Source organism: Canis lupus, chromosome 22 (assembly GCF_048164855.1).
Source record: "Canis lupus baileyi chromosome 22, mCanLup2.hap1, whole genome shotgun sequence".
Lineage (NCBI taxonomy): Eukaryota > Metazoa > Chordata > Mammalia > Carnivora > Canidae > Canis > Canis lupus.
Window position 1 is genome coordinate 48,621,886 of NC_132859.1, and position 18,736 is coordinate 48,640,621.

General features: G+C 43.1%; 1 protein-coding gene across 8 annotated transcripts in view; it reads left to right on the top strand.

The window, feature by feature from the left end:
* The window catches only part of CNOT10 (CCR4-NOT transcription complex subunit 10), a 74,576-nt gene extending 60,782 nt beyond the window's left edge, over positions 1-13,794 (top strand). For 5 of the 8 annotated variants that reach the window (XM_072793490.1, XM_072793491.1, XM_072793492.1 and 2 more), the window contains 6 exons: positions 2,906-3,019; positions 6,072-6,202; positions 8,070-8,105; positions 8,313-8,440; positions 12,071-12,146; positions 13,285-13,794. In XM_072793490.1, coding sequence (XP_072649591.1) covers positions 2,906-3,019; positions 6,072-6,202; positions 8,070-8,105; positions 8,313-8,440; positions 12,071-12,146; positions 13,285-13,436 — 637 coding nt within the window. In that variant the 3' untranslated portion in view covers positions 13,437-13,794. Of the gene's footprint in view, positions 1-2,905; positions 3,020-6,071; positions 6,203-8,047; positions 8,106-8,312; positions 8,441-9,978; positions 10,334-12,070; positions 12,151-12,947; positions 12,988-13,284 lie in introns of those variants that run through there. The other 3 variants (XR_012015200.1, XM_072793488.1, XM_072793487.1) reach the window with 3 other exon arrangements.
* The last annotated feature ends 4,942 nt before the right edge of the window (positions 13,795-18,736 follow it).

Genomic DNA, 18,736 nt, shown 5'->3' on the forward strand with positions numbered 1-18,736 from the left:
ACCTGGCTGATGAATGGGTGTTCATGGCCATTTTAACATAGTACAAATAAGCCAAAAGAGGAAATTAAGTCATCCTAATCTCACAACACAGAGCTAAACCCTGAGGAGCTTCTGCACAAAGGAGCTAACTAGCCAGTGCCTTCCATCTTTGGGCCCTTGCTTCTTCCATCAGAGAGAGGATGCTCCCCAGAGGTTGTGGCCACAGGGCAGCCCAGATTTTTTTCTCAAAAAATCCCTTTGAGAAGGACATTGCTTGCCGGCTCTTACTCCTGTGAACAGGGTTCAGATTTTAAATTCTAGGCTTCGTAAGAAAATTTAAACTTTGTTTGGATTTCATTCTGTTTTCTTCCCTTTTAAAGAAACAAGCATGGGGCACCTGGATGACTCAGTCAGTTAAGCGTCTGCCTTCAGCTCAGGCCGTGATCTCAGGGTCCTGGGATCGAGCCCCACATCAGGCTCCCTACTCAGGGGAGTCTGCTTCTCCCTGCTTTCTGCTCTCTCTGCTTATTCTCCCTCTCTCAAATAAGTGAAATCTTTTTTAAAAATAAAGAGACAAGGGATCCCTGGGTGGCTCAGCGGTTTAGCGCCTGCCTTTGGCCCAGGGCGTGGTCCTGGAGTCCAGGGATCGAGTCCCACGTCAGGCTCCCTGCATGGAGCCTGCTTCTCCCTCTGCCTGTGTGTCTGCCTCTCTCTCTCTCTCTCTCTCTCTCTCTCTCTCTCGATCTCTCTCTCTCTCATGAATATATAAATAAAATCTTTTTTAAAAAATAAATGAAGAGGGATCCCTGGGTGGCGCAGCGGTTTAGCGCCTGCCTTTGGCCCAGGGCGCGATCCTGGAGACCCGGGATCGAATCCCACATTGGGCTCCCGGTGCATGGAGGCTGCTTCTCCCTCTGCCTATGTCTCTGCCTCTCTCTCTCTGTGTGTGACTATCATAAATAAATAAAAATTAAAAAAAAAAAACTTAATAAAAAATAAAAATAAATAAATAAATGAAGAGGCAAGCTTGAGTACCTACAGTTGTATACACCGTTACATACGCATTAGAAAAACTATAACAATCTTTTCTTTCTACTTTATTTTCAGGCAGTCTTGTAAACTGATAGTGAAGTAATAGGATGGGAAGGGCAGTGAATTCGGAGTCCATGATGTTAAATGTTAGACCTAACTCTAATCACATACTCTAAGCTACAGAATATATTTATAATAACTTTGGGTTTCAGTCTCTACCTTCCTAAAACAAGGGACCACATTAGGCACCCTTTCAGCACCTACGATTATAGCCTGAGGCCATAAATCTAAATTTCCTTGTGTCTCCTCTCTGGCCAGTCTACTTTTCTGTGTAGATCCCAACAACAACCCAGATCCCAACAATCCAATTTTCCAAGGTCCGAACAACCAGAACTCATCCAGTGAAGAGTATACAGCAAGCTACTTCTGGATTTGCCTAGCTGTGCTTTTAAAGGGCCATTTCTATAAGAATTTCGGATTATCAGAAAACTGCAGTGCTATGGGAGTTGCATTCTTCCTTAGACTGAAATTACAACCCGAATGCACTTAATGATACACATATGTACTGTAATTTGTAAACATAACTCAAAACTCTGTATCTAAGTTGGGTCATTTGCGGTTGGCCATTCAGACCTCATTTCTATTTGACAGAGGTTTATTTTAAGATTGCTTTTTGGAGCAGTTGTTTAACATTCAGGTGATCTATTAGTGTCAAGTCTTTTGCAAGACCTGTTTTTTTTTTTTTCTTTATTCTTTATTATTCTTGGAACGTTCTTTTTCCTTTAATAAAAAGATATATATACTAATGGTAGAAAATTAAGAGCCCCTCTATAAAATGCTTTGAAAAGAAATTGCAGTTATTACTGAAAATGCCAATTCAGTTTAAAATATTCAAGAGAAGCCAGTCAATAGTCTTCACAACCTTGAAGCAGACTCGCCTCCCTCTGAACCAATGATCTGCTATACCTCTGAGACAATCCGACAGAAAAGTCTTTCGACATCTTACACTAAACAGTTCAAGACACCCAAGACGTAGGCACGGGCCTGTTTTAAATGAGCTGCCCATTAAGTAGAAAACCAAGCAGAAATTTAGCTTTCCAGCCCACCTTAGCAAAGTCAATATAACTTAATTTTTTTTACCTTCACGTGTATTTATTCAGCCTTGTTTCTTTCTTGAATATTCATTTAGGGTGATAGTACCCATATGAATGAAATTCTTTTAGTTTATCTTGATACTGTTACTTAAGAACTATAGAGTTAACAGGTTCAGAGAAGAACACTTTAAGCTAAATGGATTTTTTAATGAGTAAATTGTGTTTCTTAGTGAAATGAGTTTGAAAGAATATCTGCCTCTGTAGCTTTATTTCTAGGATGTTAAATGTTCTGTGGGAAGTAAATTCTCACTAGGCCATTAACTATGTTATTTTTTTTTTTTTTTAATTTATGATAATCACAGAGAGAGAGAGAGAGGCGGAGACATAGGCAGAGAGAGAAGCAGGCTCCATGCACCAGGAGCCCGATATGGGATTCGATCCCGGGTCTCCAGGATCGTGCCCTGGGCCAAAGGCAGGCGCTAAACCGCTGCGCCACCCAGGGTTCCCCTGTTATTTTTTTTTATAGGCTAAGTATATATTGTAACTCCTTTTGGTTTTGTTGGAGATGGGGGTGAGTTGGATGGAAGCTAAAGATGGTTTAGGCAAATAGCCACACTGTGCCTCAAATGGTAGTTCTATGTCATCCTAATTCTTACCATTACTATTGTGGCTTCCTCTCTTCTTTTCCAGTGTCCAGATTGTCACAGCTATAATTAGGACATTCTTTCCTGTTTAGTAGCAGATACAACCATTGTCCATTTTGTAATTCAAGTTTTCAACCCTTCCCTTTTGTGTTCCAGATGCTCCATACTTGCCTGTAGTGCTTACGTGGCTCTGGCTTTGGGTGATAACCTTATGGCTTTGAATCATGCAGATAAACTTCTTCAGCAGCCCAAGCTGTCAGGATCACTTAAGTAAGTGTGACTTGCCCTGTGTGTCCCGGGTTCGTTTTGTTTGGAGGTTTTCAGTTAGTTTGTGGTGCATATTGCTGCTTACTCCCCCAGTGGGATATATTATCTAGACAAAGCAACAACTGATTGAAACATTAATTTGGTAGGTCTGTGTTAGGCTCTTTAGCCTTGCTGTACCTCAGAGATTCAGGGAAATAGTGTTCACTCTACTGAGCATCAGGAGGTAGCAACTTTGCACTCTCTAGTGTCCACTACTAGGCCAGACTGGAGTGTGTTTTCGCGTATTAGTCCCAAAAATAAGGTCAGTCCTCAGGAAGAAGACCCACAGTAAAAGGACTTTAGTCAGCATGATAGATCTGCTTCAAGGAATGCAATTTAAATAGGCAAATAAGAATTGAGACTATAGGAATTTTATTCAAACTTCAGATTAGTGACATTGTCATTCTACAATCTGCTAAAGCATGTCTTTCCTTTTATGGAGACTGAATGAGATGCAGCATTCTTTGAGTCTTTATATGATGCCCATGCTAGAAATTTTATTCAACACTACAAATACTCTGTATAACGTTAGAACAGTTGTTTTTTCATTCATCCTGTGAGTATATAAGCTATAATCTCCAAAGTAAAATTACTTTTTTGCCTTTGAAGTGATCTGTTTTTGAAGTAGTTCTTTGAATGTATGTGTTTGGCTTTTAATTTATGTGTTACTGGCTTGTGGATACTACTTTAATTAAATTTTTAAATTATATTTTCTCATAATTAAAGTTACTGATTTTTTAAAAACTTGTCATTTCTGTTAGGGTATTTGGTGGACAAGCAAAATAAAAGATCATTGCAGCCCCTGGTAGTTAAAAGAAATTGCTTAAGAATTAAAGAGCCCGGGCAGCCCCAGGTGGCTCAGCGGTTTAGTGCTGCCTTCAGCCCAGGGTGTGATCCTGGAGACCCAGGATCGAGTCCCACGTCAGGCTCCCTACATGGAGCCTGCTTTTCCCTCTGCCTGTGTCTCTGCCTCTCTCAGTCTGTGTGTCTCTCGTGAATAAATAAAATCTTAAAAAAAAAAAAAAAAGAAAAAAGAATTAAAGAGCCCTTGAGTGTTTGTAAATCCCTTAAAAAGTCATATTGAAAAGAGCCAAAAGGGGATCCCTGGGTGGCGCAGCGGTTTGGCGCCTGCCTTTGGCCCAGGGCGCGATCCTGGAGACCCGGAATCGAATCCCACGTCGGGCTCCCGGTGCATGGAGCCTGCTTCTCCCTCTGCCTGTGTCTCTGCCTCTCTCTCTCTCTCTCTCTCTCTGTGCGACTATCATAAATAAATAAAAATTAAAAAAAAAAAAAAAAAGGAAAAGAGCCAAAAGGGGAGCCCCGGTGGCCCAGCAGTTTAGTGCCGCCTTCAACCTGGGGTGTGGTCCTGGAGACCTGGGATCGAGTCCCATGTCGGGCTCCCTGCGTGGAGCCTGCTTCTCCCTCTGCCTGTGTCACTGCCTCTCTTTTTCTCTGTGTCTGTCATGAATAAATAAATAAAATATTATAAATAAATAAATAAAGCCTAAAATTTGAGGATTTGAGATTCATGGGGACAGATTCAGTTGGGGCAGGTGAGACCTAGCTGGCCATTTAAAAGGAGGACTAGAGGATGCCTAACTGGCTCAGTTATTTTCTTTTTTCTTTTTATTTTTTTATTTATTCATGAGAGACGCAGAGAGAGAGAGGCAGAGAGAGAGAGGCTGCCCTGGTTCCCATGCCCCAAGGAGTATAGAGATTACTTGAAAATAAAATCTTAAAAGAACTAAAATAGGGATCCCTGGGTGGCGCAGCGGTTTGGCGCCTGCCTTTGGCCCAGGGCGCGATCCTGGAGACCCGGGATCGAATCCCACATCAGGCTCCCGGTGCATGGAGCCTGCTTCTCCCTCTGCCTGTGTCTCTGCCTCTCTCTCTCTGTCTCTCTGTGACTATCACAAATAAATAAAAATTAAAAAAAAAAAAAAAAAAGAACTAAAATAAAAGGAGGAGAGTAGATTTTGACTTGTGGAGATGAAACCAGGCTTGCTCCAGAAAGCCAGGCCCCGGGGGAGCAGCAGGTGTGCCCTGCCCGGGACACTGTCTGGTAGGATCAGAGCAATTTTTGAGGGGGTAGGAATATTGACTGGATATAGAAAAGTGGGACCAAATGTGGAAAACTGTAAATAGAAGTTTTGTTTTGTTCTCAGGTAGGAAAAGTCATTAAGATTTTCAGCAAAGGTATATATATCTCATTCTGTTTTAATTTTGAAAAATCTATCAAGTGATCATAGAGAAAAATGGCCTGTAAGTAAAAGACCTGAAGAAGCAGGCTATTATAAGCCAGGAGGATGCATATCTGTCCTAAAACATCAATGGGCATAAAAAAGATTATTTGAAAAGCAGAGAATCTTTGGGATAGAAGTAAAGTTGATCTGACCCAAATCTGTTCCCAGTCCAGTCTGGTACTCTGGTGTCTTTTGACTTTTCCAGCAGCAGAGACTGGAGGATTCATCCTTGGACCTGCCTCTTATTTTAGAACTTCATTCCCATCTTATGTTAATGTTATTTTCTGCATAAACAGAACAGTAAATTTGCCAATTTTGAACTTTTTTCTTGATACCTGTTCCAGCTTAGCTATATAAAAATTATTGTATATTTTAAGATATTTTTATAGAGATAAGATTCAAGTGACCATTTATTTATTTATTTATTTATTATTTATTATTTTATTTATTTATTCATAGAGACACACAGAGAGAGAGAGCGAGAGAGAGGCAGAGACACAGGCAGAGGGAGAAGCAGGCTCCATGCAGGGAGCCTGACGTAGGACTCGATCCCAGGCCTCCAGGATCACACCCCAGGCTGCAGGCGGCGCTAAACCACTGCGCCATGGGGGGCTGCCCTATTTATTTTTTTAAGTGACCTTTAATTGATCCATTTGTAAACTTTTATTTCAATTCAAATATATGAAATATGTGAGCATGTGTACACCAAATCTTGTTATACATTGGGTGTTTTGTGATAACCTACTACCTGTTTTGGAATCTTATCATCTTAGGTTTTTGGGCCATTTATATGCTGCAGAAGCCCTCATCTCTCTGGACAGAATATCTGATGCCATTACTCACTTGAACCCGGAGAATGTCACTGATGTTTCCTTAGGGATCTCTTCAAATGAGCAGGACCAAGGTTAGTGAGGATACATTTGATCAGAACAAGTCACCATTTCCACTGCTTTCCTGGATGTGTAGAGATTTAAAGGCATAGTTGTCAAGGGAAAGAAGTTTTAGGTTGGCTTTCTACATTTTTAGCTGTACATATTTTGTAATAATTGTTTTCTGAGTAGACGTAAGAGTTGATTATCACATGGTCTAAGTGCTCACTCTAGAGGGGCACCTGGCTGGCTCAGTCAGAAGAGCATGCAACTCTGATCTCAGGGTCATGAGTTCAAGCCCCACGTTGGGTGTAGAGATGACTTACCTAAAAGAAAAAAGAAAGAGAGAAAGAAAGAAAGGAAAGAGAAAGAAAAAAAGAGAAAGAAAGAGAAAAAAAGGGAAGGAAGGAAGGAAGGAAGAAGGAAGGAAAAGAAAGAAGAAAGAAAGAAGAAAGAAAGAAAGAAAGAAAGAAAGAAAGAAAGAAAGAAAGAAAGAAAGAAAGAAAGAAAGAAAGAAAGAAAGAAAGAAAGAAAGAAAGAGAAAGAAAGAAAGAAAGAAAGAAAGAAAGAAAGAAAGAAAGAAAAGAGAGAAAGAGAAAGAAAGAAAAAGAAAGAAAGAAAGAAGAAAGAAAAGAAAGAGAGAGAAAGAAAGGAAAGAAAGAAAGAAAGAAAGAGAAAAAGAAAGAAGAAAGAAAAGAAAGAAAGAGGGACACCTGGTTGGCTCAGTCAGGTAAACGTCTACTTTCAGCTCAGGTCATGATCCAGGGGTCCTGGGATGGAGCCCTGCATCATGCTCCTTGCTCAGCAGGGACCCTGCTTCTTTGTCTCCCTCTGCCTGCTGTGGGCACAGGTGTGCTCTGTCTCTTGCTTGCTCTCTCTCTCTCAAATACATTTTTTTTTTTTTTTTTAGATTTTATGTATTTATTCATGAGAAACACAGAGTGAGAGGCAGGGAGGTAGGCAGAGGGAAAAGCAGGCTCCCTGTGGGGAGCCCAACACGGAACTCAATCCCAGGATCCTGGAATCATGACCTGAGCCAAAGGCAGACACTCAACCACTGAGCCACCCAGGCACCCAATGAGAGAGAGAGAGAGAGAGAGAGAGAGAGAGAGAGATTGAGAGGCAGAGACACAGGCAGAGGGAGAAGCAGGCTCCATGCAGGGAGCCCAACGTGGGACTCGATTCTGGGTCTCCAGGATCACACCCTGGACTGAAGGCGGTGCTAAACCGCTGAGTCACCGGGCTGCCCTCAATAAATAAAATCTTAAAAAAATGAAAGAAAAAAGAATTATTTTTTCTTTTTATTTTTTTAAAGATTTTATTTATTTATTCATGAGAGACACACAGAGAGGGAGGGAGAGAGGCAGAGACACAGGCAGAGGGAGAAGCAGGCTCCATGCAGGGAGCCCGATGTGGGACTCCATCCTGGGACTTCAGGATCACACCCTGGGGCAAAAGCAGGCGCTAAACCGCTGAGCCACCCAAGGATCCCCAAAGAAAGACTTTTAAATAAATAATAAATTGTCACTTTTGAAAGGTTGTGATAATGTTAGAAAAATTTGATTCTCGTACTGTATATTTCTCCTTGAAGGGAATCTGCAGTCAGAGGAAAGTAGAAATAAGCATTCAGAAGTCAGTTTTAAATCATGGTTCAGTTTTTAAGGAAGTGAGACTGGCATTCACCTTGTTCAGTATTATTATGTAGGCATGGGGAGGTGGTGGGTGGTACCTTCTGATATCTTCTAATAGAACTTCCACTGCATGAATAGTAAACACTGTGACAGATCGTTTTGATACTAGATTTTCATTTTGTAAAAAAAATAAATAAAAAGAAAAAATTAGGTTTCTAGAAAATATACTCTGTTGTCCTTCTTCCTCAGGTTTATTTTCATGTTTTTATAGGATCAGACAAAGGTGAAAATGAAGCAATGGAATCCTGTGAGTAAGAAGTTTTGTAAATACTTAAAGTAGCCTGGCTTACATCCCATAGATGTAGACTCAAGCCTTCTGTGATGTGTCCTTCATTTGGCAACCTAAGAAGTAGCACTGTGCTTTATTCTGAGCAGCTGCTGGGGTGGTAGATTGGGTTCCCCCTCTTGCCCTTGACCCGGCCTCTTCACCAGGGTCCATGCTCTTTTTCCCCAGCTGGGAAGCGGGCCCCTCAGTGCTACCCCAGTTCGGTCACCTCTGCCAGAACCGTGATGCTGTTTAATCTTGGCAGCGCCTACTGCCTGAGGAGTGAATATGACAAAGCTCGAAAGTGTCTCCACCAGGTGAGGATGGAGGTGGCGGGGCCAAGCCCTCTTGTTAAGCAGCCAGCAAACGGTAGCTTTTGTTATTTTGTTTGAGGCTCTGGTCAGTTTGTTAAAAATTGGAGTATTACTTTTCCAAGCTTAAAAATAGTCATGTAAGGTAAACACCTGATCAGCTATTACAAATGAATCTAGACACCTAATGAAGGGTTTTCCCCAAAGGTTTTTTTTTTTTTTTTTAATTTTTTTTTAATTTTTTTTATTTATTTATGATAGTTACAGAGAGAGAGAGAGAGAGGCAGAGACACAGGCAGAGGGAGAAGCAGGCTCCATGCACCGGGAGCCCGATGTGGGATTCGATCCCGGGTCTCCAGGATCACGCCCTGGGCCAAAGGCAGGCGCCAAACCGCTGCGCCACCCAGGGATCCCTCCCCAAAGGTTTTAATAATTAAAATTTTAGAGGTGCCTGGGTGGCTCAGTCAGTTAAGTGTCTGCCTTTGACTTAGGTCATGATCCCAAGGTTCTGGGATCGAGCCCCACATTGGGCCCCTGCTTGAGGAGAGTCTGCTTCTCTTCTCCCTCTGTTGTTCCCCCTGTTTGTGCTCTCTTTCTCTCTGTCAATAAATAAATAAAATCTTTTAAAAAATAATTAGAATTTCAGAAGATTGGAAATCATCTAAATGAGGGCTCACTTAAATAATGGTGCATCCATACAGCCTAACACAGTGCAGCTGTAAACTCTGTATTACAATAGGATATCCAAGACATATTAAGCGAAAAGACCAAGATTTAATACCTTTCCTTTAAAATTGTGTATGTGCTTATAAAAGCTAGAAGCCACCAACGTTGGTTATGGGATAGCAGGATAAGTACTGTGTGGCTGGAGCACTAAAACGGGAGACTTCAGAAGAAAGTTGGTGCCAAAGAAACTCCACATACACTAAAGAAAGCCACTGGCAACATAGAAATAAAATACACCTCTGAATTCTACCACTGAAATGGCACATCATCAGTAGGTCTTCTGAGCATCTGTAGGTTTAAGTCTTCTAATATGGAAAGTTTGTGCCAAATGATAGATTCACCAGCAGCACAGGAGAGAGTCCGTGTCCCTGTACACTTGTCACAGTAGTTGAAATTGAAATTAAACCTATTCTCAAGAGAGATAGTGGCTTCTGGAAATGTTCTTCCTATGAAGACCACCTTGTGTATAGCCGTGAAGAATCTTACCATGTGGGAAATAACCACAAGTGATATTTAGTTAACTTAGTGGCATCTGGTCGGCATTCTGATCCAAAATCAGAAATGTTAAGTGATGGACTATCCAGGGAAACATACTTGCTGTTATCTCACTTGTATGGTTGAGTTATACAAGTTGATTGGGACGGAGTTGACTGCAGCAGACAGGACGTTTGATCTAAATTTACAGGATGCACAGTCTAGCTCAAGGTTCTCATACAGCAGGTGGCCCTGGCAGCTGCCACGCTGGGAGAGACAAACGAGGTCAGACCTGACTCAGGGTCTGAAGGAGGTTTTGTTTTGTTTGGTCCCTTGGTTTTTAGGTTAATCCAGTGGCTGGACCTTTGTTAGTTGGGAGGCCGCCCTGCCTGGGAGGGCAGGACAGTGACGTGAAGAGTTTGAAAGGGCTCCGCGGAGATGTTTCCAAGGTTGTCTGCCCGCCAGTAGCCATTCTGAACAGCCAGTAAGCAGAGCACCATTAAGTCTTAAAAAGTTGGGCAGCCCCGGTGGCGCAGCAGTTTAGCGCCGCCTGCAGCCCAGGGCGTGATCCTGGAGACCCTGGATCGAGTCCCACGTCAGGCTCTCTGCATAGAGCCTGCTTCTGTCTCTGCCTGTGTCTCTGCCTCTCTCTCTCTCTGTCTCTATGAATAAATAAATAAAATCTTTAAAAAAAAAAAGTCTTAAAAAGTTGCTCTTGTGAATTCCTGTATTTTAGGGAACGCTGCAGACTTTGGTCAGCTCAAAGAACAATAAATGACCTCTGTTAACCAGTCACTTGGGAGGCAAAATGGAGATTTTAATATCCACAAAGTGCTGTACAGATGACCTTGCCTGTATAAAGCTTGGCCTAAAAGTGTAAACTCTCATTTTCTAAACTGAGTCATTATACCTCAGTGACGTGGTAAGAGGAAAAAAGCCTCCCTGCTTCGTGCATGAAGAACTTAGTGTGTGCCCTGGATAAGAGTCCCCGCTCATCATAATCTCTTCTGAGGCTGCAGGGAATTGACCCTGCAGCAAGCGTCTGGTCCCCTAGACATCTCCCATCTTCACAGCTTGGCATACAAGGCCTTTCTCCCCATTTTCTGCCTACCCAGTGTCTACCCTGAGAGGACTAAGGCAGGTGCCCTTTGCCCTGAAGCTCTCCATTCAAAAGAAACCTTTTTCTCTCTTCATATTCACAGTACTTTCACTCTCTTCTCTCTCTAGCATTTGGGTAAATTTGGATTATTGTTGTTTGCATTCCTGTTTATGATCAGGATGAGTCCCTGTCTTACCCACACACCCACCTCTGGTTAATAAATGTTTCTACAAGTACACTTTCTGATAAGATGAAGGGGAAAAGCAGAACAGCCTGGAAGCCAGAGCTCCTGAAACTGGGTGGGGGAATACAAGGGGATATTAAGGTGGCAGGAAAAGGCTGCAGCCCAGAGCCCAGACTGAGGAAATAACCCTGTGATCTTGGCACGGCTGACCAGAGCAGGCCAGGCTGCTTTTCTCAGGACTGGGTCAGACAGAAGCTGCTAGCTGGAGATGTGACTCTCAGATCCAGGAAAGAACAGCATGTTGCTTAAACAATTATTTTATTTGACAGACTTTTACTGTTTCAGTCCATAAGAATGGAGATAGTGAACATGTCTAGTGGTGCTTTTTTTTTTCTTTTTTAAGTTTGAATTCTTATTGCTAACATTGGGAACTTGGGACCCACACTACTGAGTCATTATTAGGAAAACAAATGGACATGCATGCATATATAATATAAGTGCAACCATATAAATATAAACGCAACCATGTGGTGAAGAGACCTGGACCAATGACTGGAGTTTAGAATCAGGAGTGTCTGATCACCCTTCTCAAAACCAAATAGAGCCAAGACATGGAAGCAGAGTCCCAAGTAGGTGAAAACCAAGAGGGAAGAAAAGCTTTCCCCTATTAAGAACTCATGGACTAGGGATCCCTGGGTGGCGCAGCGGTTTGGCGCCTGCCTTTGGCCCAGGGCGCGATCCTGGAGACCCTGGATCGAATCCCACGTCGGGCTCCCGGTGCATGGAGCCTGCTTCTCCCTCTGCCTGTGTCTCTGCCTCTCTCTCTCTCTCTCTGTGACTATCATAAATAAATAAAAATTAAAAAAAAAAAAAAAGAACTCATGGACTAGGTAAAGGAAAATAACGAATCATTTAACAAAAAATTACACGTCTAGTTTAATCAGTAGGGATGAGGACAAAGGTAGTTGAGGGACATCAGAACAGAATGGTAGTAGTTCCTAGGAGGTCATGTGGGAATGAGCTTAGATAAGTCTGCTGACTTGTCATTGGTAGACTCCCCCCCCACCCCCCGCCCCAGCCTCCCAGCATTACTTGGTGTTTGTGTCTTAAGCTGATGGTTTTTCATGGGTGTCTTTTTTTGTTTTGAGCAAAGGCGGCTTCAATGATCCATCCTAAAGAGGTGCCGCCTGAAGCCATCTTATTGGCAGTCTACCTTGAACTGCAAAATGGTAAGTAATTCTTCTCTCTAGTTAGGACTGTATTCCTTCAGAGATGGCTGGCTCAGTTGGAGGAGCATGCAGCTCTTGATCTCAGGGTTGTGAGTTCAAACCCCGTGTTAGGTGTAGAGGTTACTTAACTCTGACACCTAATTATAATTAATTCCTACTAATTAAACTTTCTCTTAGGCAGCCAAATGACTTGAATACAGAACATGAGTCCGAATGCCAGTTGCTAAGAGTTGTACACTGTATTATTTTGAATAGAAATGTCATTAATGACTTTTACAGCAAACCAGTTCTTGCTGACAGTTATCCAGACCTAAATCCAGGTCCTACCGTTGGGGCACATAAAGCCTTTAAGGATGTGGCTTCTGAGAAAATTAGACTGTGGGCCCTATGTAAGAGACAGCATGAAGTAGAGAAGAGACACGAATGGAAGAAATCTTTTAAAATATTAAGAGTTTTAAATTAAAAAAAAAAGTTTTGTTTTTTTTTTCTTTTTAAAAAAAAAAAAAAAAAAAGTTTTAAATCATGCTTCCTGGGCAGCCCTGGTGGCGCAGCGGTTTAGCGCCGCCTGCAGCCTGGGGTGTGATCCTGGAGACTGGGGATCGAGTCCCGCATCAGGCTTCCTGCATGGAGCCTGCTTCTCCCTCTGCCTGTCTCTCTGCCTCTCTCTCGCTCTCTCTGAATGGATAAATAAATAAATCTTTAAAAAAATAAAAAAATAAATCATGCCTCCTTTTGGAATCATGGGGATCCTTACATAGTTCCCTCTTTTGATAGTTTTCTTTTATAGCGTTAAGTGCCTGGTACCCAGCTGGCCTTGTCCTCCTAAAAGGTGTGATTAGGGTTAGTGCATTGGTCCCACACGCCCTTCTTCTATGCCGTCTACCTGGAGACCAGTTCGCAAGCTGGGTTATACCTAAGAAAAACCTTAGGGCTTTGGAAAATGCCTATGCCCAGGTCACACCCCAGGTCTCTTAAGTAAGAATTTCTGGGGATGGGATGGAGGCATGATGTGGCTCCAGTGTCTAGCAAAGGTTGCAGACCACTGCTCTTACCACCTCTTAGTTTCATGATGCTGATGACTTGCTTTGTGTGTGGTGGTATTGTTTGTGCCTTTTTTTAATGGGAATTGTTTTTATAGGTAATACCCAGCTGGCCTTACAGATCATCAAAAGAAATCAGCTGCTCCCTGCAGTGAAAACACTGTCTGAAATGAGAAAGAAGCCAGTGTTCCAGCCTGTCCACCCGATCCAGCCCATCCAAATGCCAGCCTTCACTGCACAAAGAAAGTGACATTTTTGCTCTCAGAAAACTGTTACTTGAGACCGAGGGGAGTACTTTTGGGCCTTTTTAGTTGTATCACAGCAAAATGAATAAAAGACAGATGATGAAAGGTGCTAGTTTTGAAGACACAATTTTAAAATGATTCTAACCCCTGTGGGTTTTTTTTGTTTGTTTGGTTTTTGCTTTTTTGTTTTTTTTTGGGGGGGGGGGTTGGGGGGAGGTCCTGTTTTTGTTTTTTTTGCTGGAAGCTTACTTAAAATTAAGGATTCACGAACTCATTTTCATGTTTTTCTTTAATCTTACATTTTGAGCCATTATGTGCTGTATCCATGTCATAGGCAATTAAAACATGGTCTTATCAGAACAATCTCATATGGTACATTTTGTCTTTCTTGCAACTGTTGGACTATTTTAACCTCTGAGGTTTAATGTTAAAGTCTTAAAATATGAGAGACCTGTCAGCAGTTGAGTAGCCAATCCAGAACCTCGTCTAGGGGCAGAGAGAAGGGGAGGTAGATGTGTTTTCTGCCTACTTATAACTAAAAGGACCAGAAAATGCATAGTAGAACCCATAGGGCCAGTAACATTGGCTTAAGAAGAGATGACTGGTCTGATAGGAATTACTGCTTCCAGATTATAGATGAAGATAAACCAGGTTCAGGGCACTGGCCATGTTCATCCTCCTGTACCCCTAGGCAGAGGCACTGGTTCTAGAGTCAGCTACCAAGGAGCTCAGGGCTCATTGCTAACCCCCGCGAGACTTTTTTTTTTTTTTAAGATTTTATTTATTTATTCATGAGAGACAGAGAGTGGCAGAGAGAAGCAGGACTCGATCTCAGAATGCCAGGATCTCAATCTGATTGAAGCTCTCTCTCTCTCTCTCTCTCTCAAATAAATAAATCTTTTTAAAAAATGAATGAAAAGAATGAAGGAAATATTGGGTGACCTCCTGGTTGAGATCATGTTTCGTAGATCCATCAAAGTTTGCTATTTAGGAGCATCCTTTGTTGTCTATATCTCCCTAGTTTATATATATAGATATATATATAGATATATATATATCCCTATATATATCCAGATAGATAGATAGATAGATAGATAGATAGATAGATAGATAGATCCCTAGTTTAGAGACCACATTTAGATAGGGAAGTATGACACACCAGCTGAATTTCAGTGCTTCCTCACTTTCTTGCCTGGAGAGGAAAGTGGATAACAAAGCACATAATTTACCTTTGATCTTATTCTGTTGCTGAAATCACTTTAGATAGGGATATCTACTATAACAGGGTATTTGGTTGCAACTAGACATTGCCCACAGAGGACTCAGAGTAGGTGGAAGTTTCTTTTTTCAGTTAAACATGGGAGGGGTGGGCACATAGGGGGTTCTATTGCTCTTAAGAGCCACAATTTGTTTTTACACAATAAATTCTTCCCAGGTAGATCTCAAAAGCAGTGGCCTTGCTTCTGTGGGCTTCTCAAAGCTGTTTCCAGATGAGAGAATGATCCTTAAGCTTCCCTAGTGGTGATCCAAGTCTGCTTTTCCAAGTCCAAGACTTGCAGCAGCACTGTGGGACCTGCTCATGTGCTGCAGAATGGTAGCAGAATTGCTACAATCCTGGGCGTTTTCTGGAGAGTGAGTCACCAGACCCACAAGGTCTTGGTATTGTGAAGTCATAAAGGCCTGTTTATTGTACCTGAGGCCAATATATCTTTGGAGAAATCTCAGGAAATGAGAACTTGGGGATCCCTGGGTGGAGCAGCGGTTTAGCGCCTGCCTTTGGCCCAGGGTGCGATCCTGGAGACCCGGGATCGAATCCCACGTCGGGCTCCCGGTGCATAGAGCCTGCTTCTCCCTCTGCCTGTGTCTCTGCCTCTCTCTCTCACTGTGTGCCTATCATAAAAAAAAAAAAAAAAAAAAAAAAAAGGAAATGAGAACTTTCCTTGCTTGCTGGTTGGTTGATGGAAAAGTGGGAATAGTGGGACGCCTGGGTGGCTCAGCGGTTGGGCATCTGCCTTGGGCTCAGGGTGTGATCCTGGAGTCCTGGATCAAGTCCCACATCGGGCTCCCTACAGGGAGCCTGCTTCTCCCTCTCCCTGTGTCTCTGCCTCTCTCTCTCTCTCTTTCTGTGTCTCTCATGAATAAATCTTAAAAAAAAAAATTACATTTGGCTGCTAGTAGTAAACAATGGGTTCGTGATTTCAACGAAGATTGTTTTTTCTCTCACTTAAGAGGTGGGTACATAGGCAGTTGCTGGTCTTGGTTCTAATGTTCAGTGATGCCCTCAGGGACTCAGCTTCCTTTATCCTTGCCACTGTCGATAGCATTTGGGCTTTTGTCCCTGGTCACAGGATGTTCCAGCATTACATGTGCATTGAAGGCAAGAAGAGGGTAAAAGCAGCCCATCCTCCTTGGAAATGATCAGGAACAAAGTTTTCCCAGAAATTCCCAGCTTCACATCTCCTTTGTCAGGTAGCCATCCTTAGCTGCAGGGAAGGCTGTAAAAGAAGTCACCAACAGTGTTGGCTAAAGTTGCTAGGGTAGCCCTGCACATCTAGAGGGGAGGCCAGGTAAGTGTTTTCCCAGCCTATGAACTCTTTCTGATGCTTTGTTGTCAAATGAAAGTTCCATCAGCTAAGCTCTGCCTCTCACAGCCTGCCCTCCGCAGACCCCAGCATATGCAATGTATACTCTTCATTCCCATGACTGTTCTGACAGGCATCAGCCAGGAAGCTGCCTTCCCACTTACTCCTGCCCCAATTTGTTAATGCCACGTTTGTTAAGTGAGGTAATCCTTGGGCAGCCCCTGTGGCTCAGCGGTTTAGCGCCAACTTCAGCTCAGGGCATGATCCTGGAGGCCCGGGATCGAGTCCCGCGTTGAGCTCCCTGCATGGAGCCTGCTTCTCCCTCTGCCTATGTCTCTGCCTCTCTCTCTGTCTCACGAATAAATTTTTTTTTTTTTGTCTCATGAATAAATTCTTAAAAAAAAAAAAAAAGTGAGGTAATCCTAATGTACTAAAAGATTTAAAATCCCACTGGTGGGCAGCCCGGGTGACTCAGCGGTTTAGTGCCGCCTTCGGCCCAGGGCGTGATCCTGGAGTCCTGGGATCGAGTCCCGCGTTGGGCTCCCTGCATGGAGCCTGCTTCTCCCTCTGCCTGTATCTCTGCCTCTCTCTCTCTGTGTGTCTCTCATGAACGAATGAATAAAATCTTTAAATTTTAAAAAATAAATAAAAATAAAATCCCACTTGCCTGAAGTTTTTCCTAGGTGTCTCCAATTTCTTTTTTTTTTTCTTTAAGATTTAATTTATTCTATGGTTTTCTGTAAACAGGTGTGGGTGTTGTAGGCATCAACCTTAAATCTTATTTGCTAGGGGTGTATGTGTTTGTTTTTTTTTTTTTAATACTTTTAAGAAATCTCTACACCCATCATGGGGTTTGAACTCCCGAGCCTGAGATCAAGAGTTGCATGTTCTATGCAGCGAGCCAGCCAGGCCCCCCAAGGTGGTAAATTTTGAGAAGTGCCTCATTAGCTTCTGTTTAATCCCCACTACGCATTCAGCTTCAAAAACGGGCAAAATTCACAGACCCAATGAGAATGTGATTGCAGGGCAGCCCAGGTAGCTTAGTGGTTTAGCGCCACCTTCAGGTCGGGGTGTGATCCTGGAGGCCTGGGATCGAGTCCCATGTCAGGCTCCCTGCATGGAGCCTGCTTCTCCCTCTGCCTGTGTCTCTGCCTCTCTCTCTGTGTGTCTCTCATGAATAAATAAATAAAAATCTTAAAAAAAAAAATGAATGTGATTGCAAATGGCCCCCAAACTAAGGCACTCACCCTCAGAAGAGCTGGAGCATTATGCCCCTGGCCTCCTGCAGAGCTCCACCCTACCAAGTCCTTGACTGGCACCCTGGCCACTTCCACCTGCCTATGCACGGACTCCACACCCTCCAGCAGCTTGTAATCCTGCCACCCTTTCATAACCTACCCTGATCTCTCCTCCACTCACACTCCACTGTCTGATTGTTAGCTGGAGCCATATATGCCCTTTACTCAACCCAAATGACCCAGCCAATGAGTTAATCTCTTCAGTTTTTTTTTTTTTTTTAAGATTTTATTTTTTTTCATGAGATACACAGGCAGAGACATAGGCAAAGGGAGAAGCAGGCCCCCCTGTGGAAAGCCTGATGCAGGACTCAATCTCAGGACTCGGGGATCATGACCTGAGCCAAACACATGCCCAACCACTGAGCCAGCAGGTATTCCATCTCTTGAGGTTTTTAATCAGTTCATAAAATGAGGGTGCCCCAAGTGTGAGGATTAAAACGAGGTGGTGACTGCATAGTGCTCCTGGTGATGAACTCACAGTGTCAGTGAGTTCCTTTGCCCTTCCTGTTGTCTACCACCTGCTCAGCCCAGCATCCTGCACCCTTCCTTCATCTGAGTATTACCACTCTCAGTCTCTGCTCTATGCCCCTTCTTGGAAACCTTCTGGGGAAAAGTGAATGATGACTTCACGGACCCAAAGCCAGACTCTGATGGGCTTCACATCATGGTTCTCTCACAGGGCTAAGTTTGATGGGGAACAGGTCGTTTTGGGGCTTTGTGCCTCAGCACTTTCATCTGTAAAATGAGGATGTAACAGTACCTTCTCACTGAGTTGGAACTAGCTGTGAGGGCCTGGCCCTTGCTATTGCTGGAAGTGCCATGAATTCCAAATGGGAGCTCCATGATTTTTACTCTGTGATACGAAGGAAATCAAAGCGGAAACTGTTTCCTGGGCAGCCCGGGTGGCCCAGCGGTTTAGCGCCTGCCTTCGGTCCAGGGCGTGATCCTGGAGACCCGGGATTGAGTCCCACGTTGGGCTCCCTGCATGGAGCCTGCTTCTCCTTCTCCCTCTGCCTGTGTCTCTGCCTTTCTCTTTCTCTCTCTGTGTCTGTCATGAATAAATAAATAAAATCTTAAAAAAAAAAAAACTGTTTCCTGCTTTATTAAGGAAACATTTCACATTATGTTATTGAAGTAGCTTTGCAGGTAGGTGGTAGGAGTAGGGGTGCTCCTTAGATAAATGATCTTCTTCACTCTGGGTATGTCCAATGTTAAAAGATAAACAGGCATTAAAATTTTTGAAGATGGGACGCCTGGGTGGCTCAGCAGTTAAGCATCTGCCTTTGGCTCAGGGCGTGATCTTGGGGTCCTGGGATGGAGTCCCACATCGGGCTCCCGGCATGGAGCCTGCTTCTCCCTCTGCCTGTGTCTCTGCCTCTCTCTCTGTCTGTCTCTCATGAATAAATAAATAAAATCCTTAATAAA